We start from the raw sequence: 27998 nt of genomic DNA, 5'->3' as shown, positions 1-27998 counted from the left end.
ATTGCGTAAACATGAATCTATACACGTTCTTACGTTTTGCTTTACATTGTGTTCTCACATGGTACACGTATCAACAACGCCTTAAAAATAATTTTTTTAAACATTTATACGCGATAGACATTTTCACAATTTTTCAGGATTTTTTTCTTAATAAGTGACAATATACGATTTAAAATGTATAAAATTGTGAACACCAAAAGGAATAGACGAAGCTGTACTTGGAAAAATTTAATATTTACAAAGATTATCACTAAAACGGACCCTATAACACAAAGAAATTTCAACGATATCGGTCATCGAGTCACAAAAATTACTTCTGACATTCATGACTCATACGATGTACATTTAAATTTACTTACATACAACATTTTCCTTCAAATCGTTAGTTTCAAATACGCCAAAATCTTCAACGATTATCCTAATTAAATGAAAAATTTTACCCGATGGTTCAATTCAATCACGCTTGTATGAATTCGCTTACATTCTATTCCAAATCAAATAAAAGCAATGTAAAGTTTATTATTTTCAACTACGGATGATCCGAATGAAGTATCATAAATAGAGGAGCATGATTCTTGATGAGTTTGTGCATAAATACGCAATGTACATCGTTATAAATTCGCTAGACGTTTAATCTACCATCTCAATGAGCCAATTAACAAATTAAGAGTCGAATTGAGTTAATTTTCCGTCATAGATGGTCTACACCTGCTGACATTATATATTATTTTTAAATATTAGGTTTAATGCTCACGAAAAAAGATCTAATAATTTCCTCATTATCTAACATTCTAACTTTTCAAAATCTGCCGCCGCGATACGTGTGATTCCCTGCGCCTATTCATTGAAAAATAATAATTTTAATCGATTACCGCCTAATTATGTGCACGATATGTTTTAATCCTGATCACAATCATGGGCATTTTATCTCATCAATTTAACTGCAATGCTTCAAATAATTCACTGTTATCAATAGTTGTAATTATAACAAGTCTCGTGACATCATTTTTTCTGGCTATTTAACCTTACTCTTGTGTGAACTTCACAGCAAACAAATTTTATAAAAAAAAATTATTTGTGCTCAAATCCACTGTATTTTTCATACAATAATTATTAGCATTATAGTTCAATTCATACGCATTCACATTTTCACTCTTAACTTATGTTAAAAATTTTAATATTCATCATCAATTTATCATTCATTTTTAAAAATTATACTTTTTTTAAGTTCAATTGGTAAATGTTGAAATTAGCAAATCAAATACGTACACCGTTTTTATACTCAGTTTACATGTATTTTCATTCAAAAACAAACTCAGAGATAAGAAATTTAATGTTCTCAACTTTTAACATTTTACTATTGAACACACAATTTGTTTACTTGATATATAATATACAATATTTTAATAAATTATGTTAAAATAATGCCAATAATATAATTCATTCTATAATAAAAACTACTGGTAAAAGAATTTGCAATTCATATCATTTTAGGTACGAAAGAGGACTAGATTTTAGAGAAGTTGAGAAATATTCCAAATGTTTCGGTTTATCGCTTTGAGAACGAAAACATTCCCTCCAAAGTAATTTTAATTACCCAATCTGCACTAATAAATAACAATTCTAAGCCAGTGTTAGTTTGTTCAAGTTTGTAAAAAGCACTTTAGATTATGTTAAAAATTTACGATTAAGAGCGTCAATATGAAGTTGCTCTAATATACGAGCGGTTATATATAATTGATTAATCCTTTTTTGTCTTATAATGAATTTTTACATGATATTGATTATTTTTATGAAAAAGCTTTCTCTTGGGTTTAGTCATCTTTGATTGATTCGATATCAAACGTGGTACATTTCTGTATTGAAAATTGTTTATTTTTAATCTTGTCCCGGAATGCTTATACAATTACATACTATATAATTTATATATGTGTGTATGTGTGAGTGTGTGTAAGCGCGTCCGTTTAACAGCTATATGAATTATAGCTAGAGTATTTTACAAAAAAAAATTCAGTCATTTACATGTTCCGTGGACGCTTCGAAAGGGGCTTACCAAGATAATTATTATAAAGTAAAATAAAAATCAAAATGATAGCGCAAATCAATGAAACTAATCAAACGGAATATGGTCGAATAGTTAAAATTAATTATTTACATTTAGATATATCATAACAAGAATTACTTTAAAAGCGACTTTGGCTTAATAACTATAAACTAATATGATTTTCTTACTAAAAATACTTTGGTTGGTAAAAAAATCATTTGGTTACATTAATCAAAATTATTGAGGCATATAAAAAATCTATACATTTATGTCAAGCCCCTTGGGAAGGTTTCGCGAAGTAAAACGAACGAACAACATTGCAAGCTTACTTCGCGGGATAAACAAACAACAACAGTGATCTTTTAATTATCAACAATATTAACAATATCAGCATCCTTTTTTTCTTTGTAACCTTGATTATTGTGATCGTCATTTTCATATTTCTTTCGTTAATTCTTATCTCTGACTTCATTTTTTCTCTCTTTATAGTCATAGCTTTTGTTATCCAAAAGCACATAGTTATGTCTATTCGATATACGCCCTTATTACAATAATATAGTATTATATTTTTATATATTTATACTTGTTTATATTTAACCACTATAAGACTACTATGTAACCGACAAAATCATTGTCACGATATATCGCACATCAAAAATCGTCCATATTATTCAAGTTTTTTTTCTTCTCGAATATTTTTGCGAAAAATTTCGTTTAAATTTACATAAAAGGTAATTTAGATCTCAAAGTTATAGTATGATTTAAATGGTTGTATACATTCATATTTCTCGCCTGAATTTGTTTCTTTGCGATTGAACTTTGCCAAATGAAATACACTATTTTAATTAAAAATATGCATACTGTACACACATCTGACTTTTTTGTTTTCAAACATTACCTGTTTCAAAATTATTTCAAGATTTTGAACAACCTTTTCTCTCGGCGTTTCATTTTATTATTATGACATTGATTTTATGTGACTGTGTAAACTATTAAAAAGTTCATTGGGACACATTTAATATCGGCATTTATGTTCATATAAACCTTCAAGTTCATATATCTTTATATCTATTTATGCATCGTTCCAAAATTTTGGTATAGAATGACTGTTTGCTCTTAAATTGGTAAAATAAAGAAAAATACTTTTAATTTTACCCTTTTGTTCAATCGTCCAGTCCATAATTTATATTAATTCATATTGAAATATTAATATATCATTCACGATTAAATATCTATTCATGTATGTCTAGCGATATCTTGACAAAAAAAATTTGTACAATGTTTATAAAATTAAATTTATTATTACTCGAGAATTCAATGTGCTCATGATCTTCGTAACCATGTATCGTTTTTTTTTTCATTTTATAGAAAATTCAGCAATAAATAATTCATTAAGAATTTAAGGTTGTTTAATTACAAGAAATTTTTCAACTAGACATCAATCGTTTTCACATTGGTGGGTCAATTTATTTTAAGACATACTTCAATTGTTCATATAACATCTATTATATTATCTTCAATAGTTTCACATCGTTCCAAAAATGTATACTTTTCACAATAAATGTTGAGAAGAACTTGAAAAAAATTCATAAAATCAAAAAAAAAACTATCAGCAAGTACTACGAGGTCTAAAGTATATGTAGACGCTTTTAAAGAAGAGTTGCACGTTTATATGTTAATTTAAATGGAAAAGAGTTACTCTTCATAAAAAGCGTCGATGCAGCTAGCGTAGTTAAAACTAATTTTTAACAAGATTATCACCATTGAGGCACAGAAGTTAATATGTAACGTAAGGTTTTGGTTGCCGTTATTATGAACATCACGAGGAAAAAACGGACATGAATTTCATCCCACTTATCATCAGTAACGTATAATACTGAGCATTTTATTCATCTTTTTGCAATGACAATGAAACTTTGTGCGCGGTGTGATTCACCGAATTTGTCGTGAAGATGAGGATTAATATGTAATTATTTATTTTATGCAGGGCAGAGAGATTACCTCAAGCGGGGAAGTTTATGTTGTAGTAACAAAATGCGCGTATAAAATTGTTACAATTTATACTTCATTTTTTAGTACAATCTATTAAAAGTCTAGTTTTGCCTTATTGTCTCAAAAGTCTGTAAATAAATACCACTGACCTTTGACAAAAAGAAAATACATCTTAATATTTCACTAATTTTTTCATTTCTGTAGATATCTTTTCTCCTTTTTTGCTCGCGCTAATTATCCAAAAGTCAGAATTGCGCTCTATATAGCGTAATATGTTTCTTGATAAAATACATAAGAACTTTTCTTCAATCACTTCATTTCATGATTATGATGATCTTCTACGAGCTGTACTAGGTGATGATACAACACTCAGCTTTACAAACTCGCACTAAATGTAAGATTAGTAGTTGAACTTTTTAAAATTTTAAATAATTTTGAAGTAACATTCGCACATGACTTTCATTCACTCTATGGTTTGTCACAAATTTTCATTCACTAGAACCTTTATAACGTTAATATGATTGGTATTAGCTTCTTTTTTTTATGTCACTTATGTAATTCGAAGTAAACTGATGCTTTTCGAGGGAGTAAAATAGTCGCTCTTAAACAGTTGCTAAAATGCATGACTCGCGTTCAAATAGGAAATAACGTAGCTAGGGTTTATGGACTAGACGTGGGGCTCGAGGTTCAACATCCTCGATGAGTTGGATCAGGATTTTAAGCTGTTTGTGTCATCAGGCCGCCTTTCCGTACCAACTGTAAGTAAGTTAGCAAATTCTACTTCTAAAATTTGTCTTGCCTGGAAGAAGCCAAAAATTAATATCACGTATTGATTGATTATTAAATATTTTCTCATATTAATTTCATTTAAGCTCTTTAATCACCTGCATATTTTGTGTGGGTATTTGTAAGTGTAGCGCCAAGTTATTGGAATCAAAGCTCTCATCAAGAGCTATCAAGGAGCCATGGACTCCGGATTCCAGGAGATTATTTGCATACTCCTGTAAGGAGAATAATAATTTTAAAAATAAATTATCCGGATGATAATTTTTCAAGCGAGTAAAGTTCCTTTGTCCATTAAACGCCATAAAAAAGCTATTATTTTATTAAAAATATTTAAAAATATTTTCTCAGCATTATATTTGTGATTTTTTCCCTTTATTTTCATTTAAATAATCAACTTACCTTCAAACCAATCGCTTGTACCCATCTAATGCAGCGGTCATTACTCCAAACAATCACGTCAACATTTGCACCCTCGGACATTCTTCGTCTATCCTCCAATTGTTGCCTATCGTAATTTAATCTTTTCAAGCAGCTTATACCGTACTGCAAACTCGTCCTGAAAAAAAAATTATAAACAATCAAAATACTTGGTTTTGTTAAACTTTTTGTAAAATAAATTCGTTAAAATGGTTTACCTGTGAAAATTATCTACCATACGAAGCTGGCTGCGCAGATCTTTCTTCGTGAGGTGATCTAGCATCCTCGCATCTACAAGGCACTCCATAAAAGAACACCGATACTGCGGTAAGCCAAGACTAGGTAGCCAAACATTGCCGATCCACTCGTGATTCATATCACCAAAAGCCAGCGACGACCTGGAAGTTTTTGGTGCCGATGGGCTCGTAAGCGACACCATCTCCTGTATCGCTAGTCGTAGCTTGAGTCGATGCAGAGGGTTACTTATACCGATTTCGCGCTGAATTTCGGTGTCACTGAGCGCACTCATGATGGCTCCGCTCTTGACGTTGGCTCGACAAGCCGCAACGTACCAGGCGGGCATGCCGACCCAAAGCTCCAACCAGGCCACTATCGTTGGTCCATTCCAAAGGGCGAACGGCGTGCCGGCCTTCATGGCTTCCGTCAGCAGTTCGTGTCTCGACGTATCCAGCATACTGTTGGAACAAGAGAGTACGTCACGTGCAAGAGCTTAGTCCAGGACATTCGTTTCAGTTACCAACCTTTTCTTTTTCCTCCGATCAAAGTCACCGGATTTGTTTCCCATCGTCGCTATGACAGATCCTGCAGCTATCTCCCCGTAGTCTGGATCCGGCGTCATGACTCCACCCATACCGGGCACATCGCCAGGCATCACCACATCTTTTCCCTTGTTGATCTTGAGGGCAAAGAAAAACTCATTGAATCTCGTGTTGCACCGTAAAGATCGAGTTAATAAATACCTTGTCCTTTTTGCTGAAAAATCGGCCGAGGCTGCTCTTGATTCCCTTCTTCTTTTGCGCTGCGGCTACGGCGGCGGCAGTTGCGGGGCTCATGGCGATGACGGTCTGCGAGGCATGGTACGGATTCGTGGCTACGGTGTACTGCCCCAGAGGCAATGCGCACGCCGACAGGTTGTTCTTGTGCAAGCTATCCTGGCTGCTGTGTCGCGAAGACAAGGGGGACGGAGTCCCAGAATTGAGTGACGGTCCATTGTGATGACTTGTTAGTGGCCCATGCCTAATGCTGCGCATGGTTTTTACGATACAAACTACTGATCTAAGAGCGCTCTAAATGACATACTACCGTGTAGCGGCGCCAAACGACAGTGTTGCATCATACATACTCTTTGTTAACGAAATAATGTGTGAAAGTGAAGGCGTAACAAAAATTGACAGCAAAAATTGAATGAATCGTTAAAATGACCCCTTTAATCAAATGGTGGATGCAGCTTGAAGATTTTTTCTTACCAAAAAAAAAACGTTATGAGTTTCCGTTATGAGTTTCCGTTATGAGTGACTACGGCTATAATGCGTACATACCCATGAATGAGAACTACATGTGCGCAATATATACCTGTTTAAATAAAAAATGGATTTTCGACTTGGAAATCCAGCGATTTTCTTTTAAACAGGAATATTAGTTATACCGAAGACACAAACATACATCCATACAAAGTCTCTAATATTTCGTCTAACAGGTCATCATAAAATTTCAAACACATATACATAAATGTTTTATTTAAGCCAATAATATTCTTAAATAGCAACTATTATCGTTTTAAAACAAGAAGCAGCATTGTAATGAGCCTATGTAAAATATGAACACGTTCACGATCAAAATATTAGCACAGTTATTATAAACTCAAAACGGTGTAAAAATGATGTATGCATAATACAGCTCTGTGAATGGCAGCAAGCAAACAATATGACTGCTCACAACCATATTGCTCACATACGAGTATATAAAAATTAATTTTCAATACTATATTTATATATTCATGTATGAGAGGGAACTTACAAGAAGCTTTGCGGTCTACACACGACAACTTTACTCATTTCTTTTTTAAATATCGAAAGGGGGATGTATCTATTTTATCTCTCTAGCATAATCAAATTAATTTAAGTTTTTTTAAACAAATATCTCACTTTTTTGCAGAGAGTTTCAGATATAAATATCATATACCTACTCGGAGATGCACTTGAGGCACATAAACCTGTAATCGTTGACATAAAAATTGATTTCATCGTTTATAAAGTACTTTTTTTTTTTTTTTTTTTTTTANTGTTTTTTTTTTTTTTTTTTTTTTTTTTTTTAATCTGCGATGGGCAGGGGCAACAATGGTGAATCGAAGACATTTTACTAGCAATAATCTACGTCTGCTCGACGATGATAATCAATGTCAGGAGAAGCACTTTGATGACTGATTAAGATTGAGAAAGAAAAGACCTTGATCTATGGGTCAAGCTGCGCTGTCGTTTGACGCATTTCCGCTCGCTTATTGTAAGTTCCCTTGTCTGCTTGAGGCATCGATGCCTATCATGGGCTACTGGGCAGATTTGAACATAAGTCGCGTAGCAAGATGCTAAATCGCTGGTCGGTGACGCATTCGACGTAGGCGACGTCGAGCTGCTGGACCAGTCGGGACTGCTTCCTCCGCTACTGTCCCAAAAGTTGCACCATTGAAACTCGTTAGTAGTACGGCTTTGACGGTAATAATGGCCCAGAAGCGAGGAAGTCGCTAAAGTTATTGATAGGCCTTTGAGCACTTTTATGTTTGTTTTATGTAATCAAATAAATGGAAAACCGAGGCGAAATTGAAATATGATAGATCGGAGGCCACGCGTAAAAATAGCCGTTTTTACCGTCGTCGTTATCGAGGTAGTAACTCAAATGCCCAAAGCTGCCCAATGCCGAGTGACGAGGCGATACAGATACAGCAGTGGTGGTGCCAGTCGTTGCATTATTATCGTTATTATTATCATTATTACAGTAGTAATCCGCCAAGAGTAACGGACGACTTTCATAAGACAAGCATGCAGCGTCAAAATTATTAATTAACCTGTGCATGGAGTAGCCAGCGCCGCTTGGGAATCCGCTCTGCCCGGTACGTCTGTGTGCAGCAAGAGTGACGTGGTCGTGATGAGTGCGCACATTGAGATATTTTATTTGCAAATCATAAGAGAAAACAGAAACAAACAATAAAACGATAAAATTTGAAAATTAATACGAGTGCTAATGTGTAGTATTATGCGCAATTCTTTCGTTTTCTTTACGACTTCATGTAAAATATATGTATAAGCAGCAAATACCATGTTGTGCATTATAGATCAGATTTTCATGTAACGTTGCTATTATCTTGCACTATAATCTAAATTTCACTGTATTATAAAACAATTTATTCGCATTGCATCTTATTAATACTGTGCACTTTGCATTTAAGCGATCTACGCGCATTCCGCATACTGATCTTTTTCCAAGCTCTAATAAAACCACATTAGCAAAGCTCTTCGAAATGACTAGGCGTCCGCGTTAATCCAGTTACTAACAGCTTTCGCCTCTGAACGAATTTCATCGAATTGTTAAGTAAACTTTAAGAAACGTTACCTTCTCAGTTCTTCTTGGCTATTGGCAAGCTGTTGCACTACGCGTTCCAGTCTGATTGATCTGGCCGTAAGCGGTGATGCTGCGTCGCTTCCACCACTGCCCATGCCGCCCGAACTGTCGCGTTCAGAAAGCGAATGAAGTTCATCACCAGAGAGCTGCAACTGCCACAGGCAGATTAGTTTTAATTTTTTTCTTTGATATTTTAATTATTAAAAAAAAACATGTAAATTTAAAGAAAAGACGCATTTTTTCGCGTACGACGCAATAATTTAAATAAATGAAATTGAATATACATAGTGCAAAGAATAATCATCAAATCGTTAAAAAAAATTTCTTTTAAATGAAGCGATAAATCGTTGTCCTACATTAGGTTGGTCCTCGTTTGAGGAACTAACGAACCTGGCTTGCGGGAAGTGACTCGGACAGTTGACTGGGGCTAGCCAGAGACGCGATGTATTGTAGATGTGCTGGGGACATTGACGCTGGTGCCTAAAAAAACACCAAGATCAACGCCCGCCGCAAAGAAACATACTTAACTCCTCCGAGCATTTTTTTTCTCAAACGAACCAATCGTCTAAGCTTTAAAAATAATTTGTTTTCCTTACGCTATAATATTGATCTTACTAAAAAGCTTTTTCAAACCCATGCAGAATCTTTCAAACTTTTAAATGCAATTTGTATTTTCATAAGTACACATCATTTTACCACTATAAGTGTATACATGTATAAGCTGAATCGCATCAACTATTGTCATTCTAGATTTAAATTCATTTACAAAAATTTTTATGAGAAATTCAAGCTTATATATTTTATAAGCTTGCATTTTGCCAAACTTCAAAGCTTTATAAACAAAGCAAAACTTTCGAAAATTCAAATATAATTTTTGATGATTTTTCGTTTGCATGTATAATTGTTAAAAATGAATGATGAATTATATGATCAAATCTCCGTTGTAATTTTTATATACATTTATAAAAAAAGCTATTTATCGTTACTAATAAAAATAAACATTAATTTAAATAAATTGGAAAACAAAATTTAAAAAACTAACGTTTATGCTATAAAATAAACATATTTGCGGCACGTAAGACATTCAAAATCAAATTTGCATCATAATTTTTTTGACTGTTGTTTTTCTTATCATTATATTAAATTACTCACAGTATGATACTTGTGCAAGTAGTCTCGGTTGGGGCTGTGATGTGATTTTGGGGTGGATCTGCCACTAAGTGGAGGAGAAGCACGTTCGAGACTTCGGCCTCGTGCTAATAAATTCATATGTTCCAAACTACCCACCCTTGACTCCAGTTCTTCCGCTCGCGCTTCTGTACTTTGCTTTTCCTCCTACACGAGGACGGGATGCAATTAACACAATTTTAGTTTTCTCATAAATGTATAAAAAGTACAAAATCGTACAAATAAATTTATAATATCAATTACAGGAATACAAGAGCTGCTCTGAATTTTTTTATCAAGTAAAGTGAAATTATTTGATAATCTTAATAAAGGTTATGCAAAATCGAAATAGACATACGTGGGTGAGCGTGTATTAAAATTCATTATAATTCATAAATACTCACAAAAAGCATATAATTTTGATACTGGTTAAAATTACAATAAAGCATGTCAGATAAAATATGACAAAAACGAATAAATCTCCTTTGATACTTATACTGAGACTCAATATACATTTTTAAGAAAGTTGAATTTTTCAAATTACATACAATGATCATACGTGTTTCGAGTGAATACGAGAGTGTGCATGTATGCATGTACAAGTATATTAGAAAGGTACTCTATAATGTAAATAAAAATACTAAAATTGAAAAAGTAGAATAACATTCACTAGTGGGCATGCAATTACAAAAATTGCAACGTGCAATTAAGAGAGCTTATACGAGAGACATTACTTCAATGAAATAATTGCAATAAAATATTATTTTGTAGCCGATTTATTTTTTAAAAGTAAGGCACGACGTTCGATCGGTCAACCGGTGGCGAGCTATCTTATTGTATTGCCTATATGCCACGGCAAATTTTCGACCTTTAATAAAAAAAACAGGTCTTGCTGCGGCTAAATATCTCACTGTGCCACGTTTCGCGAAGCCTTGCTTCCCATCTGCGTAAACAATTGCGTCAACACTGTCAAGTGCATCGGCTACGATTTATTGATGCTTTTAATTAATATAAATTAATGTTTATCCCCCCTAAACTCCACTGCAACCCCGACTTTGATCGAACGATTGAGCTAACTTCATGGTACATTTTTCGATTTAATAAGGTAGCGTAAAAATGTAATTGTCACCTTTCTATCAAATAAGCTATTTACATAAGAAGTTTGAAGGACGCTTTAATTTTACTCGTTTCTAAATCCCACCCAAGAAACTATTGTTACAATTTTCACAAATTTACTTGAAAAACATGCAAAACTACATCGTAGATAAAAGTGCTTTACTGTATGAATAATAATCAATTGCAACTACAAAAATGTATTTAGCTCCTAAAGAGATCAACTAGCGATTCCAAAAACATGCGTATCGTCAACTGTTAATACCTGTATTAGCCTGATCTCATTGTTGATGGCATCGAGCTGTTCCTGAAGCATCAACGCTAAAGTCTGTGCGTCAGTGTGGCCAGTTGGACTGATAACGTCGGCAGCGCAGCTCAGAAGACTCTCGTTGTCCCCATCGCCTTCGGCATCACTTGACACATCAAAGGCCTGCTGAACGTTGGCCAATACGTGAGCTTGCTGAAGTTTTTCCCATTCCTGTTCGGCTAAGGTTCGCGCGATATAACCCTGCGAATCCAAGAGCAAACCGCAGAAGCGTCGTTAGTTCCGTTCGCGATACAAGGAAAAAGAGTATTTTATACAAATAAAACATAGACGCTGCTGAACATAAAATAATTTTCATTAAATCAATGCAAAAATAAGTGTCGCTGATGTGATGTATCTGACGCAGATTTTAACGCAATGATTAACATCGAACGTTAAATTGCACATTTATGAAATGATAAAGATATTTTGATCTTTACGATGCCGAATTTCGAAAAATGATCAGACTGTACCGCAATGAAGGGTAAGTTGTTTATGATAATTGCTCATGGTTTGATTTGTAAATAAGCAGCTGAATCGATAGTAACGGCTCCATATACGAGAACTGTTGAAGATCGAATAAAAAATATAGTTGATAGTGCTCACCAGTGGCACGAGTGGAACGTTCTCTGGTGGCGTGAGTCCGTGGTATCGTGAATACCGCTTTTGTGTGAGAACATAATAAAATAACGTGTATAAGCACAATATCAATAACTTGATCGTTGTAACAGCGTTATTTAACACATTATCAATTAACGTTGTATACCGAACAATGACGTATTTAAAAGTACTTTGTTGCGAACTAAATATTGTGAGGCTATTCAATATTATTTGAATAATATATCTTAAGATTGCAACAGTGCATTGTACATAAGACGAAAGAGAAAATAATTGTATTATTGAAAAAAGAAAGGAGAGTTTAAAGCTTACCTTGGATTCTTCCTCGAGCCTCTTGACAGCTCTTCTAGGCAAGGAATGCGTATCGAAGCTGCTGTGGCTGGCACTTCGCGAAAACGAGCTGGGATCCACGGCATTCGGTGATAAACTCCTTGTCAATGCGTCCGTCTGCTGAATATTGAAGGCAATCTCTTGCTGAAGCATCTGGCGCTTGACGCTGTCGATCTCGAGACGAGCCTTGCCCAACTCCTTCATGAGCTCGGCCTTCTCGCTCTGCAAATCTTCGGCAATTTTACGCATCTTTTCGAGCTCCTGCGTCAGGGCGTTCTTTTCTTCCAGTGCGTGCATGCGTTCCTTCAGATGCACTTGCAAACGCTCGTTAGATTCTGTGAAACACGATTGTTCGTTAATCTCTGTGGAAAATCCGTGGAAGCGCTTACTACGTCGGATGCTTACCCGAAAGAAGCTTGTCGACCGTTGAGCTGAGCCTCGTATTGTGCTCTTCGTTCATTTTCAATCTCTGGTTCAGTCTCATAACTTCGCCTGCTTTTTCTTCCAATTGCGTTTCCAGCCTCTGAATTCGATCTTCTGCCGTTCCGTGCCTTTCTTGTGCCTGCGAATTCAAAATACCATGTAATCGTAGTCTAATAAACATTACGCTTTGATCAATAGCAGCATAATAATAATATTAATAATATTTCATTTAAAATTCTAATTTTTATTGACTTCCTGCTTTTACTTCAATAATAAAATTATTGTAATTAGGAAATCTCTGGTTGAATAAGGAAAAATAGTAACGATATTCTATTAATTGATGTTCTTAAATTAGATCAATTCTACTAAAATACCGACGATTAAAAAGTACACATCAATGAATGTAGAAAAAGATTCCTCATATCATATACTGAAATTGTCTGATGCTCAAACATACATTAGTAACAAAAAACACCGTGAACATGCTTTTTTGGCAATTTGACATCTTTCCACGATGGTACTGTTACTTAGTTAGTATGCATGAATTTGAAAATTAGATGATCAGTAGTGCATTCATAATTGTACAATAAATGGCTCAGAAAATCGAAGCTTGAAAAATTTCTTTCAAGAGATGTAATTAATAAATTGAGAAGAAATACTTTTATGAGCTGCATATTTATTTTTATTGAACAAAATACTTAGTGTTTGTAAAAAAAAAGAATGATAAAGAAAGTCAAAAACAAAAAGGTTTTAATTCATTTGAAAAATCCGAATAAATTTATGAATTCAAAGAAATGAATGAAAAACGTGTGAAATTTTCACAAGTATAAATAAAATAATAAATCAATGCTTAATTTAATACTTATTTACATAAATTATGATTATTAATATTAATAATATTATTAATATAAAACAGCACGACAAGGGAATAAATATGTATGAAAATGAATCGATGATATGATAGTGCGTTGTAGTGGAATGTAAAGATAGAGTCGAAAAAAAATATGATAGCAATTTTGCATTATTTGTACAATTGTACGGAAAACTGTTAAAGATGATGGGCTAACTGGAAAGTGTATTGCCACAATTGATAATAGTCGTAACTTTCATTGGAAAATTTATATCGAAATGCAACATTCATAAAGAAGAATAAAATAAAACTCTATAACCGGAAAAAAACTTACCTTTATTTAAGAGAATTAAATAAAATGTTCTGTCATTGAAAAAACACAGATTTTCAGTTTAAAATAAAGATTTCAGTAAAATATTTTGGAATACTGTGTACGTGCAAAGTGAGAACACTCAGATGTAGTATATTACGATAATTAAAAAAAATTTTATTTTTTGAAAAGTTTAAGAAGCGAGAAGTTTGAGAGAACACGAAATTTATCAAAAAACCACCATTATAGCAATGCCGGTAAACATGATATTTGATGTAAGCTTACTTCTAAGTTTGCTATGAACTTGCGACGAAAGTCATAAAAATGACATTGAAAAAGAATAGTTGGTTATACAAGAAGAAAGTATGATTATTGTTATATACAATACAACAGCTAGTTATAATGAAAACGAGAAGAGAGAAAGAGAGAGATAGAAAATATAGGAGCCATGATAAGAGACAGGAAATCTTTGATGTGATGATATGGATTCCCCTGCGTACCTGGTTGGGCCTCCTCACCTGCGTCAGTGCATCCATCCTCTGTTTCAATTGTTCTTCCATCTCGGGTAATTTGGCAAATTGTGCAAGCTCTTGCTCGGCGTGCTCCAATTTTTGCTGAACAGCGGCTATTTTTTCCTCTTGCAACTGGAGGTGAGCGACGATTACGAAAAAAAAAATCAGAAATGAAAGATTTTCGGACGTTTGTGCATTAAAATAATTTCGTGTATTTAATGCATCATCGTATAACAGTTAATATGCGCAACAATCTACGCGGACATGACGATGCAAATGATTTGATTTTTTGGCAATATGTGTGATTCTTTCGGTGCAGCTTTTGCAAGATCTACTTTGTTTCGGTTTACAACTTTAACATGTAGTATATATGCGTGTGCTCGAAAATTGTTGGCCAATCAATCGTGTGATAGCAATCGTGTATGCATGAACTGACACGAATTCCTAACTGAGAGCAATATACTTTTTGACGAGTGTGTGATGAAAGTACTGTACTACAGCACTTGATGCAATGAAAGTAATTGAGAGGCGGTGTTTGAATAAGTCAGTTTACCATTTGTTTAGCAAGTTGGCGAGTTAGTAAGACAGCCGTTGCACCACGCTATTCGTTAATAGTCACACACATAAGTAATCGGGAAATTCAGAAAAAAATTCATTTTAGTATTTTCCAGTTGAATATTATTTTGTTGTTACGCTAGGAAGAGTACTAAAATTAAAACTGTAGTTTCGGACGCGCTAGTAGCTAGTTGTAAATTAATATCAACAAACAATAAATACACGAACCTTGAGCTGAGCCTCTTTGTGCTGCAATTCCTGTTCGAGCTTTTCGTTCAGATCGTGAAGACTGATGGACTCGCGCTGCGCGTTGAGGTAGCGCTTTTCCAAGGTCGCTATTCTCTCCTCCTGGTCTTCCTTTTGCGCTACATTTTCGCGTAGGTCTCTTTGCAACTTGACATTCGTGTCCTGGGCTTTAAGGAAGTCTTTCTGAGTCTTGGACAGATTTTCCTCGAGCTCGGCTACGCGACTCGTCATTTCTGCGACACGTCGCTGCCACGAACTTAGCTCGGCACTCTAAACAATCGATGAGCTCGTTAATAAATAATCAGAGTATTTCACAAATTTATTATTATTCGTATGGTTATGTTAAGTGCCAGCTTTAATCACATATATTTTTATAAAATAATCATAACAGTAAAAACAATCGGTGTCAATTCGATTCTATAAATCAAGTAAGCGTATTAGTGCAAAGTAATCAAGTGTGGGCATATTGAACAAAATTTTTAAAGTAATAAAAGGATAGCGTTTCATTGTGGAATAAATATTTCATTTCGCCTGCATCTAGTAACCTCGACCGTCAGGCAGGTAATTTATCTTGCAATGAATTTTGCAGTTATTCGTAACGTATTCTTCGCAGTTCGTTTTTTTTTAAATTTCGATTCAATAATTCAATTGTACCTGCTTCTCGACTGTAGATTGCAAATTTACGACTTTTGCAGCTGATGTTTGGTCGTCTGATTTTAGACTACCGTTGCTCAGCCTATTTTCAATCTCTTGGACATTATTTTGCTGCATCTGTTGTCCTACAGACGCCGTTTGTCGGTCGCTTTCAATTCTCTATAATTCATGCGGATGAATTTTTATTGTAGATTTAACAACGATTCACGAGCGTAATTTTATTTTCTTAATACGTATACTATATAATATTGCAAGATACCGATGAATGTTTTCTATAAACACCAAATAATCACTATTGCTATTACAATAACTTGATTTAAACCCCATGAAAATAATACATTGTTGTGGAATTTACTTAACATTTGAAAGTTTGTCACTATTTTTATTAGATTTTTTAAATTTAACTCGAAGCTTTATGAGAAAATAACACAATAAATATAAACGAAATAAAATTATAAGAAATGGTAAAAACTTTGCAGATATGATGAATGTCGGTGTCATGTCAAGTGATGTTTATTTAATTTTATCAATATATAATAATTACCTTTTGAATTTGCATCTGCTGTTGTTGCACATGCGAGTCATCTGCTTGTCCATTTTCTTTCGGTCTATCTTCTATAGATTTAAGAGCATGTCCACCCATCTTGTATTGTTGAAGCTGTATTGTATGAAAATCAAATTAACCAATTTTAGTTTATTGCAGTCTTATATAAAGCCAATTAATTTAATTAAGTATTTTTTATTGAGTTAATTTCATTATTTTATATGCGCGTAGTGAAACACAATCAGCTAAAAATGTTTAAATGCGAGCATTATAATGACGATAAAAGGTATTTATGTAAAACCCAAAGAAAAGCCTATTATAAAATTAAGTTTTATCTAAACATCGTGTACCATTGATCAATAAATCGCGAGAATTTTATTTTGCGTTACGCAGCGAACGGTTGAATTTTGTTTATAAATATTATTCATATAATTGTCATTTTTTCTTTACCTCTGCTTTGGTATGGGCAAGTTCCTCTTCCAAGTTTGTGTTTTTCTCGAGAGCCAAGCGCCATCTGTCGCGCACCTGTTTCAAATAGAAAAAAAATGCGAAGAAAAAATATAAAAATTGGATGTATAATATTGATTTACGGAAATAAGAGAAAAAGTAACGTTCAACATCATTGATGCATTAGCTAAAATGCAGTACCTTTTCGTCGAGAGCTTTATGGTGCTCAAAGAGGCTCTTCAGTGCCTTAAGCACCTCGACTTCAGAAGAGACGCCGGACTGTGCTGCGGCCTGCCGCTTGACCACGGTCATCCTCAACGATCTCTCATGCCTCGAAACCAAGCATTCCAGATGTTCCAGCAAAAGCTGTGAGCAAGCAATAAATAAAATCAATTGTATAAAGGACTTTTAGTTAGTACTTTTTACTTTCACCGTTCAATATAAAATATTTAGCGCAAAAAAATTAATTTCTTACAGTACGAAGGAAAACAGAATGCTCTTTAACGAATTGTGTTAGAGAATGGCAACTACAGAAAATCGAAGTTTATTCGAGCAATATACTACAAAAATTTGCTTCACGTCTTTGTTTCAGTATAATCGTATGTACAAATACTCAAAAATGTAGTGTCATTGGACAAGCAAAAATTAAGGCTACTGCGGCGTTATAGCAGTATATAATAAATTAAAGAATATTAATAGGTACATATAGAACAGGACGCGCGACGAGCAATTAGTATACAATAAAGAGCTTCTCCACGAGTACATCAGCTACACAGCAGTAATTATCATTATTACGGGCTCTCTCGCTGGCTACTCACCCTCGTGTTGTTCCGCTCTGCTTTCAATTCCGCGATTTCATCTTCTTTCTCGAGGATACTCTCTCGCGCCGCTGTCAGTTCTTTCGTCAGCTGCGAGAACTCCTGCAACAGACCACAAAAAAACCTATTATCAATCACTGATTTCAATTTTTTTACAATTACGATATAAAGACGCACAACTGCATAACTATTTAGACAGTTTATATCTGATTATGTAAGGATTTTTATTTTATATTCTATGAGTATGAGCTTTTTCGATGATGCTAACGATTATAGCTTGGAAAATCAGACTGGCACTTATAATAAATGTTGTTTCAAGAGATTTCTGTACGGCAAGAATAAAACAAGGAAGATTCATCATCATCATCTTGAAGAATCGTATAAAAGTAAAAAAAAGTCTTTTCTTTGTCGAGAGAACGAATAAAATACGTAAAAACACGTTAATTCTTTCATATCTGTTCCAAGCCGGTTGATATTACAAAGAAAATAATTTCTCCAGTCTGGGCAAGTATACGCCAAAGCTCCTTTTTTCAACACTCGATTGCATAAAAGACGCCTCTTAGGATTCTTTCTTTAAAATTTTTTTAAAGGTTCTTAAATAATTAATCGTTATCTATAGAGTTTCTCAATATATAAGTACATTATTGGCGCGAACAAAAATTATTTAGTTTGTAAATCAGACACTTATATCGCAAAAAGCTTGTAAATCTTTCGCTGCGCATTTGGTATGATAGTACATGAAATATTCAAAAGAGCCCAACTTTTTACTAGCGATCGAGCAGCTTTGAAATAAAAAATCCAACACAGGCTGCAGCATTTGCTGCAAATGTCTCTTTCTATTTTCACCTTTCGGTACGTCCATCGGCCGTGCATAAACCATAGACAAGCCCGACGCTTGGGAAAATACATGCACGTATAAACTGCGTATGCATGTATAGGTACACAAGCGAGCAGTAGAAGGTACTTAGCCGAGCGAGCCGAGTATTGTCACTGGCTGTGCAGGTGGCACGTAGACTAGCATCAGCGCCAGACAATCGATAATTCTCGCGAAAACGCGAGGCGTTTGACGTTACTTTGAAATTTTTTTCGTTGCACTATGTATGATTACTTGTGAGCTTGCTAAAAAAATGTCCCCAGATGCATCACAAAGCTGTCAATTCAAAATTTCAATTTTTCATTGTATCACTTTATCAACTTTACGAATAATAATTGGTCGATTTATCGAATTTTTTTGATGAAATGTACGCAATTTTATTTTCCGACTCCCTCATAATTCTAATACATTCAACTAGCTTTAAATAATTTTCTTGCTACACATATGTATTTATTATCATGAGAATTGAAATAAGCTAAGAAAATGACGACATCTCTAGATAAGACTACAGATCAGCCCAATCAGTAAACCAATGAGTAATTTTGTGAAAAATTTGATAATTATTTTTGCCTGGCATACTTTGAATGCACCAGCGAATTGTGTAGAATTCCGAGGAAAAAAATATCAACTTTGAGCAATTTTGCTTTGCATGGAGCAAAGCTTAGTTCGATCAGAAGTAGACGCAAACTACTCATACATATATGGCGAGTCAGGCTGAACTTTGTACCTCTCGATAAGTTTTAGTTTGAAAAAGTTAGTTTGGACAAGTGCGCGAAAGTCTGCAAAATTCTTACGAGAAATTATTTATCCTCCGATGCTGCTTCGTTCGTTTTGCACTTAATAGAAACTTTCCTAGGCTTTTCTACGTGCAGCATTGATTCTCGCACAGGATGCAGAAAGAGAGTGCGATGAGACCACTCCCTATGGTAAAACTCGAGTGTGAACTTGTCCATGACAAATATTATTCAATGGAGTTTGACGCAACTTGGAGTCGTATTCCCTTCATGCATGACTCTTTGAAATGGATCAGTTTCACATAATGACGCTCCCTTTCGACGAGCCCACTGCATAATTGTACGATAATGTTACGCATATTATGTTGTATGCATATGCGCGCACGTATGGATGAGAGTGCGACAGCTTCTCCTTCCACTTGGACATAATGCGTCATTGTCAACTCAAGTGTATACGTGTCGACGAACTTCAAACGAAGTTGGCTTGTTTTGGTAAAGATAAAGCGGTCTGTTATCGTCGACGACGCCAATGACGACGACGACAGCGACAAGCAAGTAGCCTTAATTATCCTTTCTCCACCATTGGCACAAAAGCTTCTTTTTTTTCACTCGTAGCACACGCTCGCGCTTAATGGATGTATATAGAGAGAAAAAACAGCATCGGCAGTAATAGCGGCCATGTAGCAAGCGAGAGAAAAACGAAGCAAAAAAAAAACTCAAGAAGAAAGCTGTTAGGTAGGACACATACGTAGCGTTGCATCGCTTCATAAAATCCGCACAATCGATTGCATTAGCCAATAGCCTGCAACTGCCTGCGATGCTCGGGATACATTCATTTTTTACATCGAAAAGTATGAATTGACAAATAAATTTATCGGTGTGACTGGATGAACTAGTAAAATGCAACGAACCCCTTTATTAATTTAATGTCGAGTTTGCTATCGGGTGAAGTTTAAATTACGGTCACTGCACGACTAAACTTGAAGGCCATTTCATTGAATAAAATCAAATTCAAAATATAATTGACTTTCATTGATGAAGTTTGAAAAGTAGCAAACTTATTGATTCTTGCGGGATGCATTCATAATAAGGCAAGCGAAGAAAACGAGAAAATTAGATATAATAAAATTCGTGCCCTAGAAGGTGTAATGAACACGGTATTGCTGCCTGTTGCTGCTATGCCGACTATCTCGTTTATGTACACATATATATGCTTATATGCAGTTCATTGCACGCATATAGCACGGAATATAGTTGCTAATTATGTTCAAAATTCATTTTAACACCATCTTGAAGTGTATAGTTCAGGTGTTAAATTAAATAAATTTAATTGATTTCAGATCATAGAAAGTATTTATTATTATTTTATGAAATTGTTAAAAAAAATATTTAATTTTCAAAAAATTATAACGAAACTGATTTTGACATTAACCTTCTTCTTTACTTCTGCTTGTATGCGTTGGCTACAGGTATATTTTCGTATATTACAGCTACAAGTGTGTGTTTTGAACGCTGAGCAATTTTTTTTCTATGCATGCTTACGTAACTCGTTTCCTTCGCCTATAGAAAAACGAATGCATGTTGGTGTGTATGCACACCCGCGTGTGAGTAATTGGACGTACATTAACAAGTGCTTCATCGCTCCAAGATCTGTCACATTTCCAGCATTAAAAAACATTTCTTTGGTAAATAATTGGACAAATTATTTTTTTAAAGGCTAATACGTGTTTAACAGTAAACTAATTATTGCTGAATAATTTTTAGAAACATTAAATAAAGAAAACTGACCAAAAAAGAGCAAAGGTCCTACAGAGAAGAGGTGAAAAGAAGATTCAAGTATAAAAAGGACCTCAAAGGAATGAAATCAAATTTGTAGCTTCTTATAAATCCTTTCTTATCTCGCATGATAACGTTTATAATGGCGAGGCAAATCAGATCATTTTGAATTTTAACCAAAATGAAATTTAGGCTGTCAAGATCAAGCTTGCGCGTATCGTAGTGCGCGTCACTGCAATTACACACGCGAACCAAGTGAACTTTATACTGTGATTACGTGAATGGCGATGTGATCGACGAGTTACAACGACGCGCACTTGTGTGTTTGTATCGGATATTTGCATTATGCAACGGGTCTATGTACCGATCAATTCTTATGTAACACATACTCGTGTTTTATCTTTATCTGTATAAGTTGACGTTTATTCGTATAAACTGGAATATAATCAATTCTTTACCATTCGCAAAACAGCAAGACTCTTTTATCTCAGGAAATTGTAAACAACGCGACAAAATTTCACTAAATTTAATTTTGGCATGCATTTAATTATTATTATCTATCGGAGTGTGATTTTACAAAGTGAAAAAAGACAATTTTAAATAACGAAGGTTTGTTGTACCGTCGTACGAAAACAACAAAATATCATTAAAGTATTCCGATAATGCGTGCATAAAGTAAGGAACAAAAATTAACAAGCTACCTATAACCACTTGATCTCACAACCCATAATTAGCATGTAAAAAACTATTGCAATAAAATGAACTGATGTCGCGGTGAAAGTAGAGAAGAAAAAAATTGTTAATGCCAGCCATTGATTATTAGTTTTTCTATGAGTTTTATTCATATTCTATATCAAGATGCGAATTTATTTTTTTTTTGATTTGTCGCATAAAGGGCGCATAAAAAGAAAACAAAAAATCGATTCGTTAATTGAGCATCCTGCAGCTGTCCATATTATATACAGTAATGCGTATTTGCAGACACATGGGAGGAGCGACGATGCTCTTGGGACTTGAGCATTGAGATATGTATGGGCAATACAGAGGTGTGAAGATCGGGATGAATGACCGACTATGTTGCTAGCCACGACGGTTAATTACATAAATATGCAAGTTCGGAAATGCTTATTTTTCACCCACAAAAAGACTCACAATCCGTGTGGGTGAAGTGCCTTCCGACACATTGATTCGAGTGTTGCAATCGACGAGGCTACGAAATCTTTCTTTCGCCAATCTGACTGTTTAGCATATACTAAACCAGACTTGTGCCCATTCATGTACATTTATAGCATGCGATACGAATAATTGGGCGTTTAATCAAAGTGTTAAATCATTGAATAAATATTTAAAAATTTTAATCGAATTGTAGGATTTTTACGTGGGGATAGTTTTCAGAATGTATCAAGTACTATGTAAATGATACTTCTTGATGGTGGAATTCTGTCAAATTATAGTTTGCATAAATCAATGTTTGTATATCGCGCAAGAACAGCAAGTGAAACATTTTTACAATACAACTTTATCTTTTTTGTATTATATATATCTTGCGTTGACTCGTTCGAAGGTAGAAAAGCTTATTTAGAAATTTGTCTTTTTGACGTGCTCACATCAAGATTCGCGAGTGGGTTGTGTTTTTCACTGTTTATCGCACTTTTATCCGTGGCACAATCAAAAAATTGTTTCTTTCTATTTAAAAAGAAATGAATCTAGAAGAGAAATTTCACTTTGTCCAACTGGTTGTCTGGTTAGATATCATTTTCGACTGTTCAGATTTTCAATAGCCTGCCGATTCGACTCAATCGATTTTGCTGCGCGTAGTAGTTATCCCAGTGATTTTAGTTTCTCGTTCGTACGAACGCAACAATAGAAATATCAACAGGAAAAATACACTCTTTACTACCTACGACTCATGTAACAATGCAACAAAGGTCATGCACCATTTCCATTTCTGGTTGTAACTTATACATAGCAGAAGTATTTTGAGGTGATTGATGACGTATTTTATACTATCCTACATATGCCGCCAGACATAAATATAAAAATGATTCAAGCTGTGTAATTATTTGTATTCTTGACTAAATAGCCAATGTATGTAATACTATAGATATCCAAAATACCTATTTTAGGTAGGCTCTATTTTTTTGGTTCTACCCTCTGAGCAGACGGCAGTGCATTAGATCCCAATATGAGATCGGGTAGGAACGGTGTGGCTGGTTGCATCGATGAAGTATATGTAGCCACTCACGCTTGCACAGACGAAGCGAGTTTCGAGCGAAGTTAGGTATACATAAATTTACCTATATATGGTGGCAACTATAATGCATGCTGCAGTGAAGTTGAAGTCGAAGTCTGGTAGTCAAGGGAGAATCGTTAGCCGCACACACGACACAACACACGAACACGCTCGGTATCTGCGAGAGTATTGGTATACGGGGAATGCGAAAGCTTAAAGAGAGAGCGGACTCGAGGGTAGAAAGATAAAGAGCCGGCAAATTCACATTTATACCTCTTGTTGCTCACGGATACACACCCAAGCACATGGCACGCATACCCGCAGTTCTCAGAGCGGATACGTGCAAGTATAAATGCATATAAATTCTATAGTCTTCGTTTGAAGTTACTATTTGCGTCGATGCTCTTGCTACAGCTTGTATCTGAAGGAAGATTAATATACAAAAATAAAATCTACAACTTAGGAGACGGAACGAAAAGTTTCTTTATTTGTTCTAATCGTAAATTCCACAGGGGTGCAGCAGTTTAGGGTTCCCTGCAATGGAATTCTGAAAAGGTACGAGTTCAGTCAAACCGTAAAAATCATCATTTTTATTCATAAGAATGTTGAAAATAATGAATTAACTAAAGTACCGAGGAGTGATTAGTTAGCTGTTCTAGGGTAAACAAGATCCAAGAGCCCTGTAGAAATGTTTTATTGTGGTAATAGCTTTTTCCGGGATTGAAAAAGCCAAGCAGAGCTTAATGGAAAACCGTGGGTCGACATTGCGTTTCCACAGAGGTAAAACTCTATGGCCTCGATGTTGATTCGACCTCGTAAGCGTGTGGTGGTTTCATCCTCTATCGTTTGGAGCGGCTAAATAAAGTTGCTCAATGGAACAATGATTAGGCAGCTCTGAAACTTGTACCAGTCCGCGACATGTGAACGAGGCTTTCAACTTGGAAGATTTGAGAGGTATGAGTCGAATAGCCCCCAAGCTTCACTAAAAAGGTCACTGACAGCTGCAAGCGCGTGCAGTCGAAAATCGGTAATCAAGTGACGGTAATCAGCTGACGAGTTGCGAAAAACCTTGAAGGATATCGATCATCTTTAGTAGCTGCTTTTTTTCTCAATGAAAGGATCAAAATTTGTCTTAAAAAATTGAACATTCGAAGCATCGTATAAGCTTGCCAGGCGGCATGCGAGCCTCTCTCGGCACTTTAAATACCACAATCGGATCAAGAGATTCCTTACTGGCACAGAGCGAGCACATTGCACACTACATCTATGCTCTCTTTTACGCACGTGTAACGGAGACACTCAGCCAGTTGCGGCTACATTTCGCTCTTGGACGTGTTCCGCTTTCTCGCGTCGACGCCTCTGCCTATGCACGTCCGTTCAGCACGAATTTTCTCGCACTTGAAAGAGAATTAAAAATTATAAAAGCGTTTGTGCCGACGTTGTATCGGGCTCGGGTATTATTTTAATTTATTCGCGTTCGTTGTCGGCGGTTGTTCGCACTTATCGAATGTGGATCAGATAGTAGATGCGGCTATCTTTGAACAAAAAAAAGTGGGTCGTTTGTGTTGGCACTCGATATATTGTGCTAGTACTCGTACAAATACATTCACCTATACGAATGGCTTAATCAAATATGAGTTGTCTTTAATTTCGATCGATTCTTTGTAAAAGTCGAAAAATGTTATAAGGTATCTGTGATCCAGTGGGGCTTGTGCGCACGTATGATTGTAGAAAAAGAGCGAGAGCACGGCCGGAGAGAAACGTGAAACGCCGCGGTGCGATAGATGGCCGAGAGACTTTGAGAAAAGCCTCGCACGCGTCTCCGAGTATCGGGTTGCATAAAGGTCTTGGAAAGTTGAGATAATCCACTATTGCGCGGCTCGCCTATGAGTATGTAAGCGACCGTCACGCGCGACGCTTTCATTGCGCTGCGCAACCAAGTACTCGAACTCGCAGCTTCCGGGACGCGCGAGCACAAATAAAAAGTATAGTTTGCCCTGTCAACCGGCAAGCTCATTAAATACCGATCTCCCAAAATTGAGTGCCTGACACATGCACATAATCGATCTTGCGAAAGAGAGTCAATGTGTATCGATTCAGTTGCATTACATGACCCTGTATAAACATCCATAATAATAATTCGTGCTCTAGCTTGTGTTCATTCATTAGATTTAAAAATGATGTCGCTGTCGTGGAGCTTTTTGAGCAGATCAGCAAGATAAAAATGTTAAACGAGTAAAAAAGTACTCTAAAAGCTGTCGAAACTTTGAATCGAACGTTACATCGTGATTTGGAAATGAAACAACGGCGCTAGCAGGATTTGCGTGACAACGAGCTTTGAACTTGACAAAGCGAGGGTAAGAACAACAATCGTCTAGTCAGAGGTGGCAGATCCTCTCTCGAGTCCGTCGAAATAAAAATAAGCTCGACCTCGCTCGGTTTATTTTCCCGGCATATTAATGCTGCGCTACTTGCGAAAAAAGGGCAGCCACCTACTACTATATCGTGGCGGAATAAAACGTCATCACGCCGAGTGCTAATGAACACATGTGCGTGCGAGCGTAACTGCTGCTGCTACTCGTGTCTCATAAAATACTCGTGAGATATATCACTGCAGCTACTGCTGCTGCTGCTGCTACTGCTGTTACATCTACACTACTACTACGACTACTACTACTGATGCTGATATCGATCCTCTTTTTAGCTCTCGCGCTCGCACACATACCCGATACGTATATATGTATACATGTACAGAGAGCATAGAGAAAAAGAAAAAGATCTTCTTCTCGTGAACCTGCCTACTAATTTTATCCTTGTAAAATTTCTCCACACGTACGTAAGATTTAGCCGAAAAAGCTTTTTATGCATACCGCGGCTATCGGAGCTTTTCGAGGCAATTTCAAATCCTATATAAGCAATTAATACATTTTTCTCCCTTAATCCTTGTTATCGTATTATTTTTTCGATTCAAGCACGGAACATAGTTTTAAATATAGGGAACCCTAGACAAGTCTGTAATAGTTCTCGTTGTGTAAATAAAATAAAACTAGCTTCGAAAAAAATTGTTCATTCAATATACGTAAGTTTATCGTTCAAATTCATGGCTTGCTAATATTTGTGTGATCTTGGTGCAAAATGACTGGTTGAATGCAGTATTGGAAAAAGGGACAATAAATTATTTTTTTAATTTGAGTAGCAAAAGTAGCAATTAATTGTCAGTTACTTTTTATTTCATCAAGAACAAATTTGAATCACTGTGACAAGTGTATATTCTGATAATAATTATGAGTGTTGTTATCAACAAGTTGTACTGTAGGTTGGATGCAACATAATTAACACATTCATTTGGAGCAAAAAGTTTTACCTGTGGAATACTGGCAACCAGTTGTCGATTAAGAGCATCTCTTTCCTTTTCGAGCTCTTGCAGTCTACTATCAGCTTCTTGGAGACGATCTTGACTCTCTCGAAGAGATCCCATGAGCTTGTCACGCTCATCGAGCACCGAGACCATGAGGTGCTCAAAGTTGGCATCTTCACCAGAGAATTGTGAACTTCTCTGGCTGATACTGTCCTCCACAATCGTCGGCATCACGTCACACATCATATTCCACATAGTGTTTAGAACTTAACTTACAATAAAAAACTTTTTTAAAACTTCACTATCTTCAAAATCACTCGATGATTGTTCCTGATCACATTTAAAAACTATTAGCTGGAGCATGTTTTCAAACCATTGATAAAGACTCTTTTTATTTGGTTTGTCACTAAGCAACCGCTATCCGGTACCAACTCGCAGAGTCATTTCTTTGGTGCAAAAAGCTGATGTGAAGGTACAGTTGTAATATCAACTGCTGTTTCATGGGAGCCCTCGCGCACAAGGTGACAGAACTCGCTGATTCTCATCTCTGTTGACGTTTTAGTAATCTGAAATGAGAAAATATAAACAATGATGAGACACAATTTTAAAAATATTTTCTTTGACTTAGCTGCCACAACGTACATTAAGTAACGTTAGTGAAAATCATAAATAATGCCGTTATTGTAAAACATGTATAAACCTGTCAAAAAGTGTAAAACTATAGGTACTTCCGCGAGGTTTTATAAAAGAAAAGTATAAGCGCTGCGTGTACAAAAGGTGTGACTAATCAGTCAGAAGATTATTCACGAGAGACAATCGAGAGAGCAGCAGCAGTAGAATGTGGGAGAATAGCTGGAAAGTCTCTTATCATCGAAAGTAATAATCAATGAGTAGCACCTTATCAGCGGCACAGGTATGTACGACTATAGAGCCGCCTACTATAGGATCCAAGGTGTACGAGCAGTGATAGATGTCAGAAGAGTAAGTCAATACAAGCTCGCGTCAGAGAAAGATAGGAGACTGAGAGAAAAATAAGTATTTGCTACAAATATATTAAAGAGAGATAGAGAGAGAGAAATTAAAACTGACCTTAAGGTGGTAGGGAAGAAGAAGCAGCAGTAGCAGGCACGAAAGACGAAGAGCAGCCGGTGCAAGCTCGGTTGGGAAAAATGTTTGCCGCGGGCGACGACGAGCAGCAGTGGCAGCAGTGTCAGCAGCAGTAGCAGCAGCAGCAGGCGCCGAAGAGCAAGTCAGAGTCGG

The 27998-nt window shown here is 35.6% G+C and overlaps 1 protein-coding gene across 19 annotated transcripts; it reads right to left on the bottom strand.

Annotated features, from left to right (window-relative positions):
* Positions 1–213: 213 nt before the first annotated feature.
* LOC106658396 (liprin-alpha-1) lies at positions 214–27954 on the bottom strand. 19 transcript variants are annotated; one of them, XM_023458107.1, is made up of 24 exons: positions 27828–27954; positions 26745–27304; positions 17764–17865; positions 17147–17311; positions 16949–17023; positions 16499–16612; positions 15955–16113; positions 15283–15570; positions 15053–15100; positions 14488–14631; positions 12810–12966; positions 12387–12739; positions 12063–12119; positions 11418–11660; positions 10025–10207; positions 9263–9352; positions 8864–9018; positions 8319–8369; positions 6220–6502; positions 6001–6155; positions 5458–5934; positions 5222–5378; positions 4921–5037; positions 214–4835 (listed from the first exon to the last, which is right to left on the bottom strand). In XM_023458107.1, exons 2-24 carry the CDS (start codon positions 26991–26993, stop codon positions 4746–4748), a joined length of 3912 nt encoding a protein of 1303 aa, XP_023313875.1. In that variant the 5' UTR covers positions 26994–27304; positions 27828–27954; the 3' UTR covers positions 214–4745. The 19 variants fall into 19 exon arrangements, with proteins under 19 accessions (XP_023313875.1, XP_023313882.1, XP_023313883.1 ...); XM_023458114.1 differs by having other exon boundaries at positions 6220–6418; XM_023458115.1 differs by having other exon boundaries at positions 6220–6415.
* Positions 27955–27998: the final 44 nt, after the last annotated feature.

This window comes from Trichogramma pretiosum, unplaced genomic scaffold, assembly GCF_000599845.2.
Source record: "Trichogramma pretiosum strain Unisexual culture from Peru unplaced genomic scaffold, Tpre_2.0 scaffold70, whole genome shotgun sequence".
Classification (NCBI taxonomy): domain Eukaryota; kingdom Metazoa; phylum Arthropoda; class Insecta; order Hymenoptera; family Trichogrammatidae; genus Trichogramma; species Trichogramma pretiosum.
This window is presented reverse-complemented; position numbering and strand designations above follow the sequence as displayed.

Coding starts and splice junctions, on each gene's coding strand:
- LOC106658396 (XM_023458107.1), bottom strand. CDS start 26,993: ATGTGGAATATGATGTGTGACGTGATGCCGACGATTGTGGAGGACAGT. Junction 10,208..11,417: donor ATGAGATCAGGCTAATACAG/GTATTAACAGTT, acceptor GTCCTCGTGTAG/GAGGAAAAGCAAAGTACAGA. Junction 9,019..9,262: donor AGTCACTTCCCGCAAGCCAG/GTTCGTTAGTTC, acceptor TGGCAGTTGCAG/CTCTCTGGTGATGAACTTCA.